This window comes from Dermochelys coriacea, chromosome 1 (genome assembly GCF_009764565.3).
Source record: "Dermochelys coriacea isolate rDerCor1 chromosome 1, rDerCor1.pri.v4, whole genome shotgun sequence".
Lineage (NCBI taxonomy): Eukaryota > Metazoa > Chordata > Testudines > Dermochelyidae > Dermochelys > Dermochelys coriacea.
The window spans coordinates 9,218,103-9,233,082 of NC_050068.2; the positions used below are offsets into that span (position 1 = coordinate 9,218,103).

Sequence of the window (14,980 nt, forward strand, 5' to 3'; positions counted from 1 at the left end):
GAGCTGGGGCCTTAGAGCCAGTGAGCAGCCAAATTCTGCAATGGAGTCTTAGGTGCTATGATAATATACATCATCATCATCTGGGGGGAAACTCTGCAAGAGGAATCTCAGGGAGTTTCTTCTCTGCCCATGTTTCCTAGGAGGGGGAGCAGGGGTGTGACTGTGCCATCATGGCATTTATCCTATGGAATTTATCAGCGGGATCCTACAGAACACACCATGGAAAAAGAGAGAGCTGGAGCTTTTAAAAAGCTCCTCGCAGTTTCAGAAAGCTGCTCCCTGTGACTGCCATTCGTTCACCTCTTCTCCTGCTGGCATCCTGAGTGCTGCCAGGTACTGCAGATGAAGTCTCCAGCAAGCAGCTATTGTACGGATTCCCCACATCCACCCTGCACTCCACCAAACATTCAGCAACATACGTATTTTAAAAGCTGTAGATACAAACTCAAAGCACTAGGAACAAAACCAAGGAAGTCCCCAGCTCGAGGAGCCCTTGTCCTCATCTTTGTCCTCCCACTTCATCCCTCCCTCCCCCATCCCCATCCCCATCCCTCATCCCTTGCTGTCTATTATCTCTCTTTCTGGACAAATTCGGCTCTGAGTCACACCAGCAAGAATCCTCTGGGCAGTAACTCCTTTGATTTCACTGGAACCACACTGGCTATACCCTGGTGTCTCTGGGAGCAGGATTTAACCCCTACCTCCCTGCCCTGGCGTTTATAATCTTATCCTTTACAAAGTGCAAAGTGCCCTGCACCCCTGGTGTGGTTATTGTGATAGGCAGAGCACCATACGGAGCGGCAGTGGAGTTACTCCAGACTGATGTGAAAGCAGAATCTGGCCCACAGCTCGGGAAATCCACAAAGGGAAATAAACAATAGAAAGCACCCGTTGCACAAAGACAGGCTAAACACCTCCAATCCAACACACCCACACAACTCACCCCTCTCTCTGCTTCTCCAGAGCCTGACCAGCTACGCGTGTTCTCCTCCCCTTCCATCACAGACAGGGCAGCGCTGACCCGAAAGAAACTCTGAGCAGCGGGCACCCCCCTCAGCGCGCCAGGGCTAAATCAATCATACCAGGCACTGGCCGCACTTTGACCACAGCCAGCTCCCGCTAAAGGGAAACTTCTCGGGGTGCGAGCGCAGAAGAGGCCGCCGGACGGGCAGGGCTGAGATCTTTATCCCGGTGGTGCCTCGCTTCGCCCCAAAGCCCGGGCCGGGCCGGGCCGACTCCCGGCTTTAAGCAGCCTTTCACGAGCGGCTGCTGGCTCTCGCCTGGCACAGGCAGGAGGAGTCGGGGTCCCTCGCCACCAGCGAAAAGTGCCCCCCTGGAGCGCGGCTTTTGCCACTGGGAGAGGAGGGAGCTGGGGAGCTCTGATGACGCGGCCCCCGGGGGGCGACCAGGAACAGATCGGGGCGCCTCGCTGCCTCCTCCCCAGCGGGGAGGGTTTAATCCTCCCCAGCGTAGGGCAGAGGCAGGTCTGGGAGTCCCCCCCCCCCGCGCCCCGGTCCAGCTGACCTGCCAGTGCGGGGAGACGTCAGGGGGCGGCGGGCGCCAGCAGCAGCTGTCGGGCTGCGGGAGCTGGGACCCCACCCCCGCCCCGCCCCGCCCCGCCCCGCGCTCTCACTTCGGGTGCCGCGTCTCTCCCGTTCACACTTAGCAGCGGGCGCCGGGCGCGTGTGAGATGAGGCGGCCCGGGACCGGCCGGCTCCTGCCTTGCGCCGAGCGGCCAGGGCTGTGAGCGGGATCCCGGGGGGAGGGGGGGCCGCTTTCCACCCCCCGCACCGGGACTCGATGCCCAGGCAGGGAGCATGGCAGGGAGGCGGCCGCTGGGCGCCCGCGCCCTCGCCCTGCTCCGGTGGCTGGGGATGCTGCTGCCGCTGCTCCAGGCCGGCCAGGGCTGCCCGGGTCACTGCTACTGCTTCGCCACGCCGGAGCTGGACCAGTGCAGCTACGTGCGCCTGCGGGAGCCGCCGCGGGACCTGCCCCGCGGGGTGCGCAACCTCACCATCGCCGGCGGCAACCTGACGGTGCTGCGCCGGGCGGCCTTCGCCGGCAACGGGAGCCGGCCGCTGGGCAACCTGAGCCTGCTGCTGCTGCCCCGCGACAACATCCAGGCCATCGAGGATCGCGCCTTCCAGGGGCTGCCCGGCCTGGCGGCGCTGGACCTCAGCCACAACCCGCTGCGCGCCCTGGCCGGCGGCGCCTTCCGCGGCTGCCCGCGGCTGCGCACCCTCAAGCTCAACCGGGCGCTGCGGCTGCTGGGCGAGGCGCCCGAGGAGCCGCTGGCCGGCGCCCTGCGCAACCTGAGCCTGCGGCGGCTGGAGCTGGCGGGCAACGGGCTGCGGGCGCTGCCGGGCGCCGCGCTGCCGGAGGGGCTGGAGGAGCTGGATCTGCGGAACAACTCGCTGCCGGGGCTGAGCCCCGAGGAGCTGGCCCGGCTGGACTCAGCCCCGCTGGGCAGGCTGCAGCTCTACCTGGGCTCCAACCCGCTGCGCTGCGACTGCGCCCTGCGCCCGCTGCTGGGCTGGATGCGCAACGCCAGCTGGAGGGTGCCCGATGCGCGCAGCCTGCGCTGCGCCGCCCCGCGGGAGCTGAGCGGCGCGCCTGTGTTGCGCCTCCGCCTGGAGCAGCTGGGCTGCGGGGCCGGCCGGGAGCCGGGGCCCGAGGCGGCCGGCGAGCAGAAGGAGCTGGAGACCGCCTCCTACGTGTTCTTCGGCATCGTGCTGGCGCTGATCGGGGTCATCTTCCTCATGGTGCTGTACCTCAACCGCAGGGGCATCAAGCGCTGGCTCAGCAACCTGCGGGAGGCCTGCCGGGACCAGATGGAGGGCTACCACTACCGCTACGAGCAGGACACCGACCCGCGCCGGGCCAGCGCCAGCCCCAGCCCCAGCCCCTCGGGGCTCTGAGCCAGAGTGCGGGGGGCCAGCTCGGCGCCAGATAGCCCTGCCCGCACGCATCGCTAGGGGATCCCATCCCTCCAGAGCCCACTCCTCCACCCACAGCCCGTGGGGATCCCGCCCCAAGCCCCCACCCCCGGCCCTCGGGGCTCCTTCCCCCAGTCCTTGGGGTTCCTCGCCGCCAGCCCCCACCCTTGGCCCTCGGGGATCCCACCCCTCCACCCACAGCCCGTGGGGATCCCGCCCCAAGCCCCCACCCCCGGCCCTCGGGGCTCCTTCCCCCAGTCCTTGGGGTTCCTCGCCGCCAGCCCCCACCCTTGGCCCTCGGGGATCCCACCCCTCCACCCACAGCCCGTGGGGATCCCGCCCCAAGCCCCCACCCCCGGCCCTCGGGGCTCCTTCCCCCAGTCCTTGGGGTTCCTCGCCGCCAGCCCCCACCCTTGGCCCTCGGGGATCCCACCCCTCCACCCACAGCCCGTGGGGATCCCGCCCCAAGCCCCCACCCCCGGCCCTCGGGGCTCCTTCCCCCAGTCCTTGGGGTTCCTCGCCGCCAGCCCCCACCCTTGGCCCTCGGGGATCCCACTCCTCCACCCACAGCCCGTGGGGATCCCGCCCCAAGCCCCCACCCCCGGCCCTCGGGGCTCCTTCCCCCAGTCCTTGGGGTTCCTCGCCGCCAGCCCCCACCCTTGGCCCTCGGGGATCCCACCCCTCCACCCACAGCCCGTGGGGATCCCGCCCCAAGCCCCCACCCCCGGCCCTCGGGGCTCCTTCCCCCAGTCCTTGGGGTTCCTCGCCGCCAGCCCCCACCCTTGGCCCTCGGGGATCCCACCCCTCCACCCACAGCCCGTGGGGATCCCGCCCCAAGCCCCCACCCCCGGCCCTCGGGGCTCCTTCCCCCAGTCCTTGGGGTTCCTCGCCGCCAGCCCCCACCCTTGGCCCTCGGGGATCCCACCCCTCCACCCACAGCCCGTGGGGATCCCGCCCCAAGCCCCCACCCCCGGCCCTCGGGGCTCCTTCCCCCAGTCCTTGGGGTTCCTCGCCGCCAGCCCCCACCCTTGGCCCTCGGGGATCCCACCCCTCCACCCACTACCCACAGCCCTTGGAGGTCCCACCTCATTGCCCAAGGGGTGTGTCAGGCTACCACTATCCAGGAAATCCACACATCCATTCACCAACTAGAGGATACCCCCATGCAGGAGAATATCTATTCACCCTCGGATTCTCTCATAACACCCCACTCCACCAATCCCACCCGCTCCCCAGGGGGGCACTCTTCCCCCCAGGAGACTGCTGACCGACACATGGAAAAAACCCCAGGAGAATACCCTTCACCAGCCCCCATCCTCTACCCAGGGAATACCTACCTTCCACCCAGCCATCCACTACTTGGAAATACTCCCCTCTCCCTTCTTGCCTGACAGGGGGCACTTCCAACCAGAGGGTACCCCACCCCCCAGGACAACACCCACCCGTCCGGGGAGCAGCCAGTAAAACACCCATCCACCAACCCCCAGCTCCAGGAGAACAGCTTTTTGCCAACCCACTCAAGATGGCACAGGATCCATCCTCAGGACAGTAAAACCCCTCCTACTAAGAAAACTGCACAGGATTCCCTCCACCCCCCCCCCCCTTCCAGGCCACTGCACAGCATCCAGTCCCCAGGAGAATACATCCCCTGCAAGGGGCCTGGGGATTGTGGATGAGAGAGCTACCCACCTTCACATGAATAACTGGCATCAGAGACGGCACGGGATCCATCACACCCACCCTCCCACCAGTGTTCTAGGGGCATGTGAACCTACAGGACTCTCCACATATAATAAACCCCCAGATGGGAATTGACTGGCTCCACCCTGAAAGGCCCTTCTCTCCCCACCCCAATGGTACAGGAAGTGTGGTATGAATGTACAAGGAAACACCCAGCTCCATGCAGAATTAACTCCCATCCAGGACTGTGCAGGAATCACTCCCGAAGAACCCCTCCCGTCCAGAATCCACAGGGGGATATGAATGTACAGGATGTAGCTCAACAATCCCTTTCAAGCCCTTCACTCCTCCAGGGTGTGTAACAGCACGTGTTCCACTGCCCTAACCGAAGAACCCTCTTCCCACGTCCCATAGGATGCTTCTCCAAAACCATCGCAGCCATCAGTGTCCAGGGAAGAATACATGGGTCTGACCTCGGCAAAAGAGCCTCCCATGACCTGTGGGAGTTATGAATGCACAGAAGAGCTCCGTGCACACGCAACTCCTAGCTACTCCAGGAGATTTAGGAGTTTCTTTTAGTTTTTCCTTTGTAAAAAAAGCTTCTGCAACAAGCTAGAATACAACTCCCTGTGAATGTACTTTGTGCACATGGACCGTGGGGTGAGTGTTTACTTGGTGAGTTGCTGAAAGCAATGGCCTAGATGGTGTTATACTTGTTTCCTGGATTTTATTGGAGCCCAGACTTTTACTGTGTACAGTTCTCTTTCCTAGTATAGTTCTAACAAACACAAAACTAACTTGATTTTTTTTTTTGCTCCAAACACAGAGGAAAAGAAAACAAAAAACCCCCAAGAAATTATATGATCTGCTGAGCCCATTTATTTACTATGGTTTTTGTTCCACAAAAATGATGACTTCTCTCAGGCACAAAATAATGCTCCTGCACAACAACCAAAACTTCCCTGCAAGCTGTATGCATGTTGCTAAAGCACATGGAAGCAGCTCATTTCCGACTGCGGAGTATAATCTAGAGTAGACTGTCTCAGCAATCTTCATAACTGTATCAAAAAAAAAGGCTCTCAATATCTTGCACAGGTTTGCTTCAAACTGCGCCTGTTAGTATATACTAGAGCAAATACACTGAACGCTGCATCCGGTGCATTGTATGGTTTCTATAAAGCTTATTGCAATAATTTCTGAATCCGTCGTGGCTGAAGCAATGTTGTTGTTAGGATCCATGTTTTGCAGAGCAAGACTGTTAGGTACTAAGTGATCTCTGTAAATAGATGGTTCCATATACACATCTGTGCTGTTGCTAGTTCTGTGAGAACAGAATGGGTTTACCGGTTAGTGCACAGCATTTGAATTCTAATCATTCTGACCCAAACTTGCTGCATGACCCGGGACAAATGACTTCGACCAGCAGTTCTCAATCTGTGGATCAGGACCCTGTTTTAATGGGGTCACCAAGGCTGGCATTAGACTTGCTGGGGCCCAGGGCCAAAGCCCAAGCCCCAGCCAAACCTGAGGGCTTCAGCCCTGGATGGCGGGGCTCAGGTTACAGGCCCCTTGCCCGGGGAAGAAGCCCTTGGGCTTCAGTTTTGGCCCCACCAGACTTTGGAATTGGCCGAGGGCAGCAGGGCTCGTGTGGGTTCAGGCTTCAGTCCCTGCTCATGGGGTCATGTCGTAATTTTTGTTGTCAGAAAGGGGTCGCCATGCAATGAAGTTTGAGAACCCCTGACTTAGACCTTAATTTCCAAAGTGGCCAATAATTCTGGGTTCCTCCGAGCTCCGATGCCTAAGTATAGCAACATCTTTAGCCTGCTGAGCCCCCTTGCCCGCAGCTCCAGCTAGCAAGCAGGGGAGCTGCAGGTACTCCATAGCTCTGAAAATCAAACTGTAGCTTTCTCTTAAGTGGGGATCCTTAAAAGAGAGGCACCCAAAATTAGCTGACCTGACTGAAAATTTTGGCCTTTAACTTGGTCTGTATTTGCCTCTCAGTCCTATCAGGATAATAACATTTACATACTTCACTGGAGTGTTGCGAGCCCTAATAAATTAAAGCCTGATCACAATGGAGTCAACAGCAGTACTCCCCCTGACATCCCTGGGCACAGGATCCAGCCCTTACTGTTAATAGCATGCTTTGAAATGCTTGGAAGCAATGCAATATATATGATTATTGTTCTACTCTAAGGCATTAGCAAATCCAGGTCCAAAATCTGCAAGTTGCTCCATCAGGGGGGACCTTTGTGGCCACATGACCCTCACTGAAATCCCAGGGGGCAATCTGCAGTGAGCAGCTCTCAGGATAAGGAGCTAAGAGTCTCGCAGTCCTTGCTCAGGCAAATCTCCCACTGACGGCACTGAGTAAAGAGCACAGGCTCAGTGTGAAAAGCACCCTGCAGACTTGGGACATGGATCCATTCCTATTGAATACAATGGCAAAATCCCTGCCAGCTTCAGTGACACTCATGCTCCTAAATCACACAGATGCTTTTGAAAATTCCTCCTGTAGGTGCCTAAACATGAACTTAGAAGCCCAACTTTCTGCTCCCATTTTTAGAAGTGTCAGCCTCTCTCTGTGTTTCATAAATGGGGCTTTCTCACTGAACAGCTCAGAAGCCTAAGATTAATACTTTGACAAAATATGTCTACAAGTTTATGCAGCTTTTTCATGGCACGTGGCTTTGTCAGTTTGTGATACGGTTTAATCTAATTATGCCTGACCTGTCTGCCAGTAACTTTTTGAACATAATAAATAAAGAAGGCAGAACGTTTGTGGGCGCAAAGGGCTCTTGCTTCATGAAGCCAGAGATCTGAGATGCAAAGTCTCTGTTTTCTAAAAAGGGTTCTCTTTTTTTTTTCCCAAAAATGTGGGAATCCATTTTTTTCCTACTCATTAAAGAGAAGGATTTCATAGCACCAGCAACAATCGGGCAGAGCAAGGCTGAGTGCTGTGCACACCTCCAATACACCGTGGTCCTTTCTTGCAGCACCTGCTCCTTACCGTTCCTGAGCTAAGCAAACCCTGGCTCATTTTCAGCTGCAGGCCCATCAGACCAGATTCTGTAGCACAAATCCCATTGGCTTCCAAAGAAGCCAGACCTGGTGTAATGTATAAATGGAGAGTAGGATGAGGCCCATAGACTTGCTTTTACACGTTTATATGAACTGTGAATTGAATGTCCTGTTGCTGCACCACTGAGCACAGTGTAAACCAGAAGGAATTTTGCTGCCAACTCCCTAAAACAAATTAAAGGTGCCTGCTACTTTATCATCTTGAGAAACAAGGAATAGGCATGTCTGTGATGCAGCTGTAATAATAATGCCATATCTATGTTTTCCTGTGGAAGCATGAACAAATATGCAGCCTCAAAATGCATCTCATATCCCTATAAAGTTCATTGTCTCTAACTCTCCCTCTTCCCCGTGTTGTTTTTCTGGCCCCCAGAGTTAACTCCATGCACTGTGTAAGGACCTGATCCTGCAAACCCTCATTCATGTGTGTAACTCCACTGTGCCCAGTGGGCTCTGTGAGATCTGCATACAGAGGGGCTCAGATCCACAAAGGTAGGCTGCTAACTTCCAGATACCTTTGTGAATTGAGCCCGGGATACGTGTCGAGTGGGATTTCCAGTGACAACAGGAAAGTTGCCGTGTAGGCCTGCCCAGCGAGCCTAGGTAAAGGCCCTGGCCTGCGACTGGCCTTGGGGGTGAACCCCCTGCCCACCCTCAGTTTAAAGAAAACTCCAGAGGGCCCGAGTCCCCCGTTCCTGCCGGATGGTGATCAGGCCCCTTGGCTTCACGGCACTCCCCACGTGAGTACAGGTGTGCAGGACTGGGCCCTTGCTCTGTGGATTCCAGTAAAGTCCAACAGTCCTTTTGGAGTCGCACAGTTCCTTGCTCTGTTTCCCATAGAGCTTAACTTGCGGGGGATCCCCAGGCACTCTGGGGCGAGGTGCCACGGTTCTAGAACTGACCGAAAGTGGGTTGCAGTGATCTGTATTGCAGGGTGTTATTTGCTTGCATGGATAGACCTCCACTTATTTTGAACGATGTAATTTCTCTCTTTCCTTAAAGCTCTGGGATTTGATTCTTCTCCCTCTGAAGTGAATGGGAGCTCTGCTTTCACTGGGAGCAGGACTGGGCAGCTGGTTTGCAGATTCATGGTATCTGTTTGCCCTTCAAGCCATAGCTTTGCTGTCCAAACAAAGTATTCTGGGTAAATTAGAGCTCCCATGGCCTGATTCTCCTCTGACTTGGCTGGTGTAAACCAGGAGTCGTCACTGAAATCCAGGGAGTGACAGCAGTGGAGAAACTACAATAAGCAAAAGCAGAATCAAGGCCCCACTCTTTGGAGGACAGACATGAACAATCCAAATGCTGCATCTCTCTGTGCCATTCCAAAAACTCCCTGAAAGGAAAACACACCAACAGAGCTCACTGCACAACAGCAGCTGCGGGAAACCAGCCCAGCTGCCACAAGGCAGAATATGTAGTCTGTGAGATTGACAGTGGGTTATTGTCATCTTCGTTTTTCATTTGCTAAAAAGAAACCAACCACGGGGTTTTCATATGGAAACAGGTTTGGGGGAAACTGGGTGTATCTGTAACCCTCTGTATGTGTGTGTGGCCAGCTCATCGGGTGGTGTGAATTGGCACAGTGCCAATGAAATCAATGGTACTGTATCAATTAACACCATTATTAATTGTATTGCGGTAGTGGCTGGAGGTCGCAGTGAAGAGTGGGGCCCCATTATGCTAGGTGAGCATACACCTAATGAGACAGTCCCTCCCCTAAAGGGCTTACAGTCTAAATTGACAAGACCGACAATGAATAGGAGGGGAAACTGAGGCATAGATTGGGGCCATGACCAGCTGAAGGTCACACAGCAGGTCAGCAGTGGAGCCAGGATTAAGAACCCAGGTCTTCAGATTTCCCATTCAGTGCCCTGTCATGGGACTATGTGAAGACGGTATGCCCGCTAACACCAGCTGAGGAGCTGGCCTGTGACATTTCAGCCATAACATGCTTTCTACTGGGGAAAAGTCCTTCAGAATTGAACAGGACATGATAAGTTTTCTATCGTTCCTTTGGCCCAGGGTATAGAATGTAATAGTGTCACAGCCCTGCTCTGTAGACTTCTACAGCAGGCTGCAAGCTCCGACAGAAAGGATCTCATTCGCCAACACATTTCACAGAGGGATTCCACAGGTCCGATTTCTCCACGGTGTTGTGCCAGTTTTACAGCTGTATGACTCTGCTGATCTGAATGGCGCTATAGTGGCTTACAGTGGATCTCTGTTAAATTCCATTGGACTTTTCCCTAGGGGTTTTCCTAGCCACCCATCCAATTTCCAATGTGTCCTAGGCAATAATATCACAAATATGGGATAGGCAGCTGGCCAACCATTCCCCACTAATTGTCCCACAGCCGCTGGAGGCCCAGAGGTTCTCAGATGCAGCAGAACTGGGGCACCCCATCCCCTGGGCAATGGAATTGCAGGCTCTTAGGAAACCCGTGCAAAGGACTGTGTCTATGGATATTCGATGCACCCTGTAAAGGGGCCACTGCAGGTCAGGGAGGTGGGTCACAGCTGCTCCCGGAGCCACAACAGCTCACATCTTGCTCTAAGTTACTCAAGGGCGAACCCATTGAAGTGAGTTGACCCCTAACAGCTGTAGCCTGCATTCTGCTCCTTTATTGGCCGGGAGCTTTTAAAAGCTGTATGGCAGATCCATGGGCTGGCGGGGACGGGGGGGAGACGAAGCGCCCTTTCCTCTGTGTTGTTAGAGAGGGCAATGGCGTGGGAGATTTCCCAGAGGCAGTGCTCTGGGTCGGTGACTAACAGGAGGCGACGTCACCAGTACAGCATATTTCTCTGTCTTGTGTCTGCACCACTCCTGGTTTCACTCTTCCTCTCCTATTGTCTCTAACCCCCAACAACCCACAAACCCTCTTGCCTCTAGACCTGCTTGTTCACACACACACACACACACACACACACACACACCGCCTCTCGGCCACTGCCCCTCCCCTTTCCCCCTCTACCTCTAGCAGACAGCGTTAGCAGCGTCCCCCCCCCCCCCCCCCGCCTTCTGGTACCATTAGCAACAGACAGAGGACTTGACTCGCTCATGCAATTTAGAACCACTCCACACCCGGTGGGGGGGAGGGGAAGAGGCTGTCATACAGCCAGTTCCAGCCCCGATACTGAAGGACAATCTGCATCAGTGTCAGAGTGAGTTAGAGCAGCCCTGGGGCTGCTCTCACTTATGCCAGTTGGGGAGCTCCATCATGCCCTTCCCCCGGTACACTTCCTGCCCTGAAAAATTCGCAGCTGGCCATTACAGACAGAATCTGGCCCTTCTGCACAGCCTGAGCCGCACAAAGAGCCAGAGTGGACTAGAGAATCTGGTCTTATAGATAGCAGCAGCAAACATGTCTATAGCAGCAGCAGTTCTAGTGTCTCAGGCCAGATGTGCTAGCAGCAGTAGGCATTAGATACAGAGAGTTTGCCTATACTGCAAAAAAAAAAAAATCCAGTGATAGTCTCGGAGCCTGAATCTACAGACTCGGGCTCGCCCTACAGCGCTAAAAATAAGAGTGAAGATGATCCCGCTTGGGCTGGCGCCTGGGCTCTAAAACCCAGCCAGGGCAGTGGGTCTCCAGCCCAAGTGGGAACATCTATACCGCGATTGTAAGCACCATAGCATGAGACTCGTGAGCCCCAGGTCTGTAGACCTGGGCTCTGAGACTTGCTGCTGTGGGTATTATTTTGCAGCATAGACTTACCCTAGGAGAGTGTAGTTGGCCTTCACACATCTAATGCAATTAACATTGCTATGGTCTGAGGGCACATCGTACCATGCTGTCGCACAAGGGCAAATGGTTCATGACATTGGAATGGCATTTTGCACCTATGGGGCAAAGCTGCAGCATGAACTGCCTACGTCTCCTCCCTGACTCTTCCCACCGATTGATTTGTTGCTCTCCATTTGGGCCCCAGATTTAGGATTTGTAAATACAAGGGGCCATATCTTCCTGGATTGGCTCACTTCCTCCATGCTTGGATCTCCCCACTTCTGTGTGCACGTGGGATGTAAACCACTTTTGGGCACTGTTCCCCTTTCCCTGAACCCTGTTGCAGACATGCCGTTGGGTCCACAATCCATGCATCACTAAACAGCAGAAATGTGCATTGCACCAGAGGCAAATCTGCAAAAAGTTAATGCAGCCTAAGGTTGCCTCAACTTTCACATGAGGGCCTCATGGCCTGTGTGTGGGTCCCAGATACAGGAGTAGCTGAGGGAAAACTTGATAATACTGCTCCATTGCACCACTCTTCCAGGTAGCCAAGATGGGGAACTAAAGAGCCCTTACATAGATACCCATCTTGGGAGACCCAGAGACCTTTGGGGGTCAAATCCCAGCTTGTGACTTAAGGGGACAATCCAGCCCCTTGCTCCCATGACAGAACCAGCTGGGGGAAATTCCATGTAGGGAACCTTTCAGAATTTCCCTCCCATCTTGCCCCATTCCATGAGATATTTATTGGCAGAGGTGGGGAATCTAGTTATATAGCCTGTGAGCAAGAGAGGTGTTTCCATGAACTTGTGCATGTAAAACATCAATGAAAATAATGCAGCGTTTTGGCTGAAATGTTTCCCCTGTAGGGTTGGCTATTGGAATATTGCAGCCTGGTGCTACTGCAGGAGAAACTGGAAAAAGAGACAATCTGGAGAGAAAGCAGGAGCAAAAAAGAGACCGACTAGACTATTTTAATGCCCAATGCAAATCAATAACATAATTTAAAAAATAACCAGCATCAGTGGTAACGAATAATGTACAAATTAAAAACCCAGTGTTCAAGTGTCACAGGCTAGAGGATATTTTTAAAGTCCAATCCTAACAATAACCCTTTCATTTGGAATTGTAACTGTCTTGGTTATTTTTCACGTTGAGATTGTAAGACGGCCCTCAGATTTTCATGGTGCCATCCTCATCTCAGATGCAGACCCAGGACTGAGAGTCAGGAGACATTGTCCCGGCTCTACAGCTGACTTTCTGTGTGATGGCCCTTACCACCTTTGCAGAGTGCTTTGATATCTGTCTGCAGATAAGTGTTTGTAGAGTCTGTAGCCTCAACCTTTAGTTAATGTCTGGTGCTGGACTGTTTATACATTACACATACATGTACAGTACATGAACCATCCTATTTACATGGGTGTGTATTGCATGACATAGTCAGCACACTGAAAAGATTGTGAGGAGATGTGGCAGTTTATTTAAATACTTATTATAATGGATAGTGCCCATGAAACAGATGGCCACAAAATCAGACGTATGAGCCAATCCCAAACCACTGAAGTCAGTGGCCCGGGGGACAGCATTGCTTTTGCTATGTTCCCAGTTCCACTGTTGACTTAGGGGCTGATGTTGCAGTCATGGCCATGTGTTGCACCCCCTCAGTGCCTCAGTTTACTTACCTCTAATGTGGGCATGAGAACATTTAACCACACACATAGGGGTGCTCGGAGGCTCAGATACACAATGCTTGAAAAGGGCTTCGAGAGCCATGGCCAAATGGCGTGATGTCATTTTAATGTACCGATGATTAGTCAATGTTTGTACGGTACTTTGAGGATACAATGTGAGCTTTGGAAGTGCTTTGAGATCTTTGTATAACGATTGATTACTGTTTATTAAATGAAGCACATGGCATCTACTCACTTATCGACCTGTCATGTCAGCAATAAATCAGTCCCAGGGCAGGAGCTGATCACACCTAATGTGGGTTGGCTGCCAAGCTTCAAAGGAAGCAGAGTCTCTAATGGGTGCAAGTCACTGCCAACTCAGTCAGAGAGGTGGCAGTGGGTCCAGGGAATTCTGGGAGATAAATCAACTTGGAGTTTCTTTTCAAGGGTGGAGGGATGTGGGGGGCAGCAGGGGCAGTCTCTCAACCCCACAGATATTGGGGATCTCTGAAGAGAACTCCCCACTCACAAAGGGTTGAATCCTCTGTTGAGCAGCCCTGTCCTGTCGGTGTCAGGCTGTAGCTAGCCGGCCATTCTGAGCCCACACAACCCCATCACCCCATCCCAGGAATGGTGCAGGCGGGGAGCATACGTTAAAATAATGCTACTTCTCTATCACATTTCTTGTTCGGGGGGGTGGGGAAAGGCACAATGGCCAGGCAATGGGGAAAGGGAAAAACTTGTGTTATTCCCTCCGATATTCGGGAGAAACCAGGGACTCAGATCTCTCTGACTGTCTGTTTTGGCATCGTGCATATGTAATCCACACACCTCCTGGGTGTGGTGTTCTGTCCCATCTAGTGGCCCCGAGACCACTTAGAGAGAGAGATTAATGAGTCTGCTCTACAGCCTTAGCTCACAGCCAGTTGGCTTTTAGCTCATGCAATAGAGGCTCATGCACTTAGCTCCACAGGTCCCCTGTTCAATCCTGCCTGCCAGCGACTGGGGCCTGTCGGCGTTACACACACACACACACACTTAAATTTTCCCTAAAAGCCCTCTTAGTATCACTGCGCAGAATATGTGCACTGTGCAACACTGTACTGTACATCCTGCACAGGGTATAAAGTCAGGGTGAAGCTAAGCAGGGCAAAATGGAGGTGCTGCCATTTAGTGAATTGAGCACAAGGCTGAATCAGGACAGAGTTCAATTCCCAGCGCTGCCACTGATACACTGTGCAACTTTGGGGCAGTCATTTCAGCTCTCCATGACTCAGTTTCCCTATCTGTAAAATGGGGGTACTCATGCTTACCCGTTTTGGTAAAGTGCTTGGAGATGTATTTTTGAAAATTGCCATGCAGGTCCAGAGTCGTCTAATTAAGTGGTGGTGTTAAGTCAGCAACTGGAACTTGCAAGCCGTACAATGTGGCTTGCTTGGTTAATTAACTAGACCCCATGCACTGCGAATCCTTGTGGCTTGGTAATATCATTTTGCAAAATACGAACCCCAAGTGAGGCAAATCAGCATTTTTAATAGCATTAAACAGTTCCTGGTCCTCATTAGTGAATCTTTCTGTTAGTTAGAGCAGCATTAGGTCAATGCTGGGCATGCTTTTGAAAATCTCACCCTAAATACACCCTGGTAGAATATTCAGGCTTGAAATTATTTGATGGCATAGACTTGATCATACCTGATGACAATTTTGGAACCAAGCTATCTTTCAAATTGAAACCAGCCTCTTCTAATGTTCAGCGACTCTAATCCTGCCTGCAGAGCAATATTCACGTCTTTTGTGCACCCAAAACTCCAGTCAAGGTCAGCAGGTGTTTTAGATGCACCAGATTCACACAGTGGGGCCCAACAATGTAAGTGAAGGATCT

The 14,980-nt window shown here is 53.7% G+C and overlaps 1 protein-coding gene across 1 annotated transcript; it reads left to right on the forward strand.

Annotated features, from left to right (window-relative positions):
- The first annotated feature begins 1,391 nt into the window (after window positions 1-1,391).
- TPBGL (trophoblast glycoprotein like) lies at window positions 1,392-7,441 on the forward strand. The gene is made up of 2 exons (XM_043504019.1): window positions 1,392-2,949; window positions 4,331-7,441. Exon 1 carries the CDS (start codon window positions 1,818-1,820, stop codon window positions 2,916-2,918), a length of 1,101 nt encoding a protein of 366 aa, XP_043359954.1. The 5' UTR covers window positions 1,392-1,817; the 3' UTR covers window positions 2,919-2,949; window positions 4,331-7,441.
- The last annotated feature ends 7,539 nt before the right edge of the window (window positions 7,442-14,980 follow it).

Bases quoted from the DNA above. Each gene is read 5' to 3' on its own strand.
- TPBGL (XM_043504019.1), top strand. From the start codon at position 1,818: ATGGCAGGGAGGCGGCCGCTGGGCGCCCGCGCCCTCGCCCTGCTCCGG.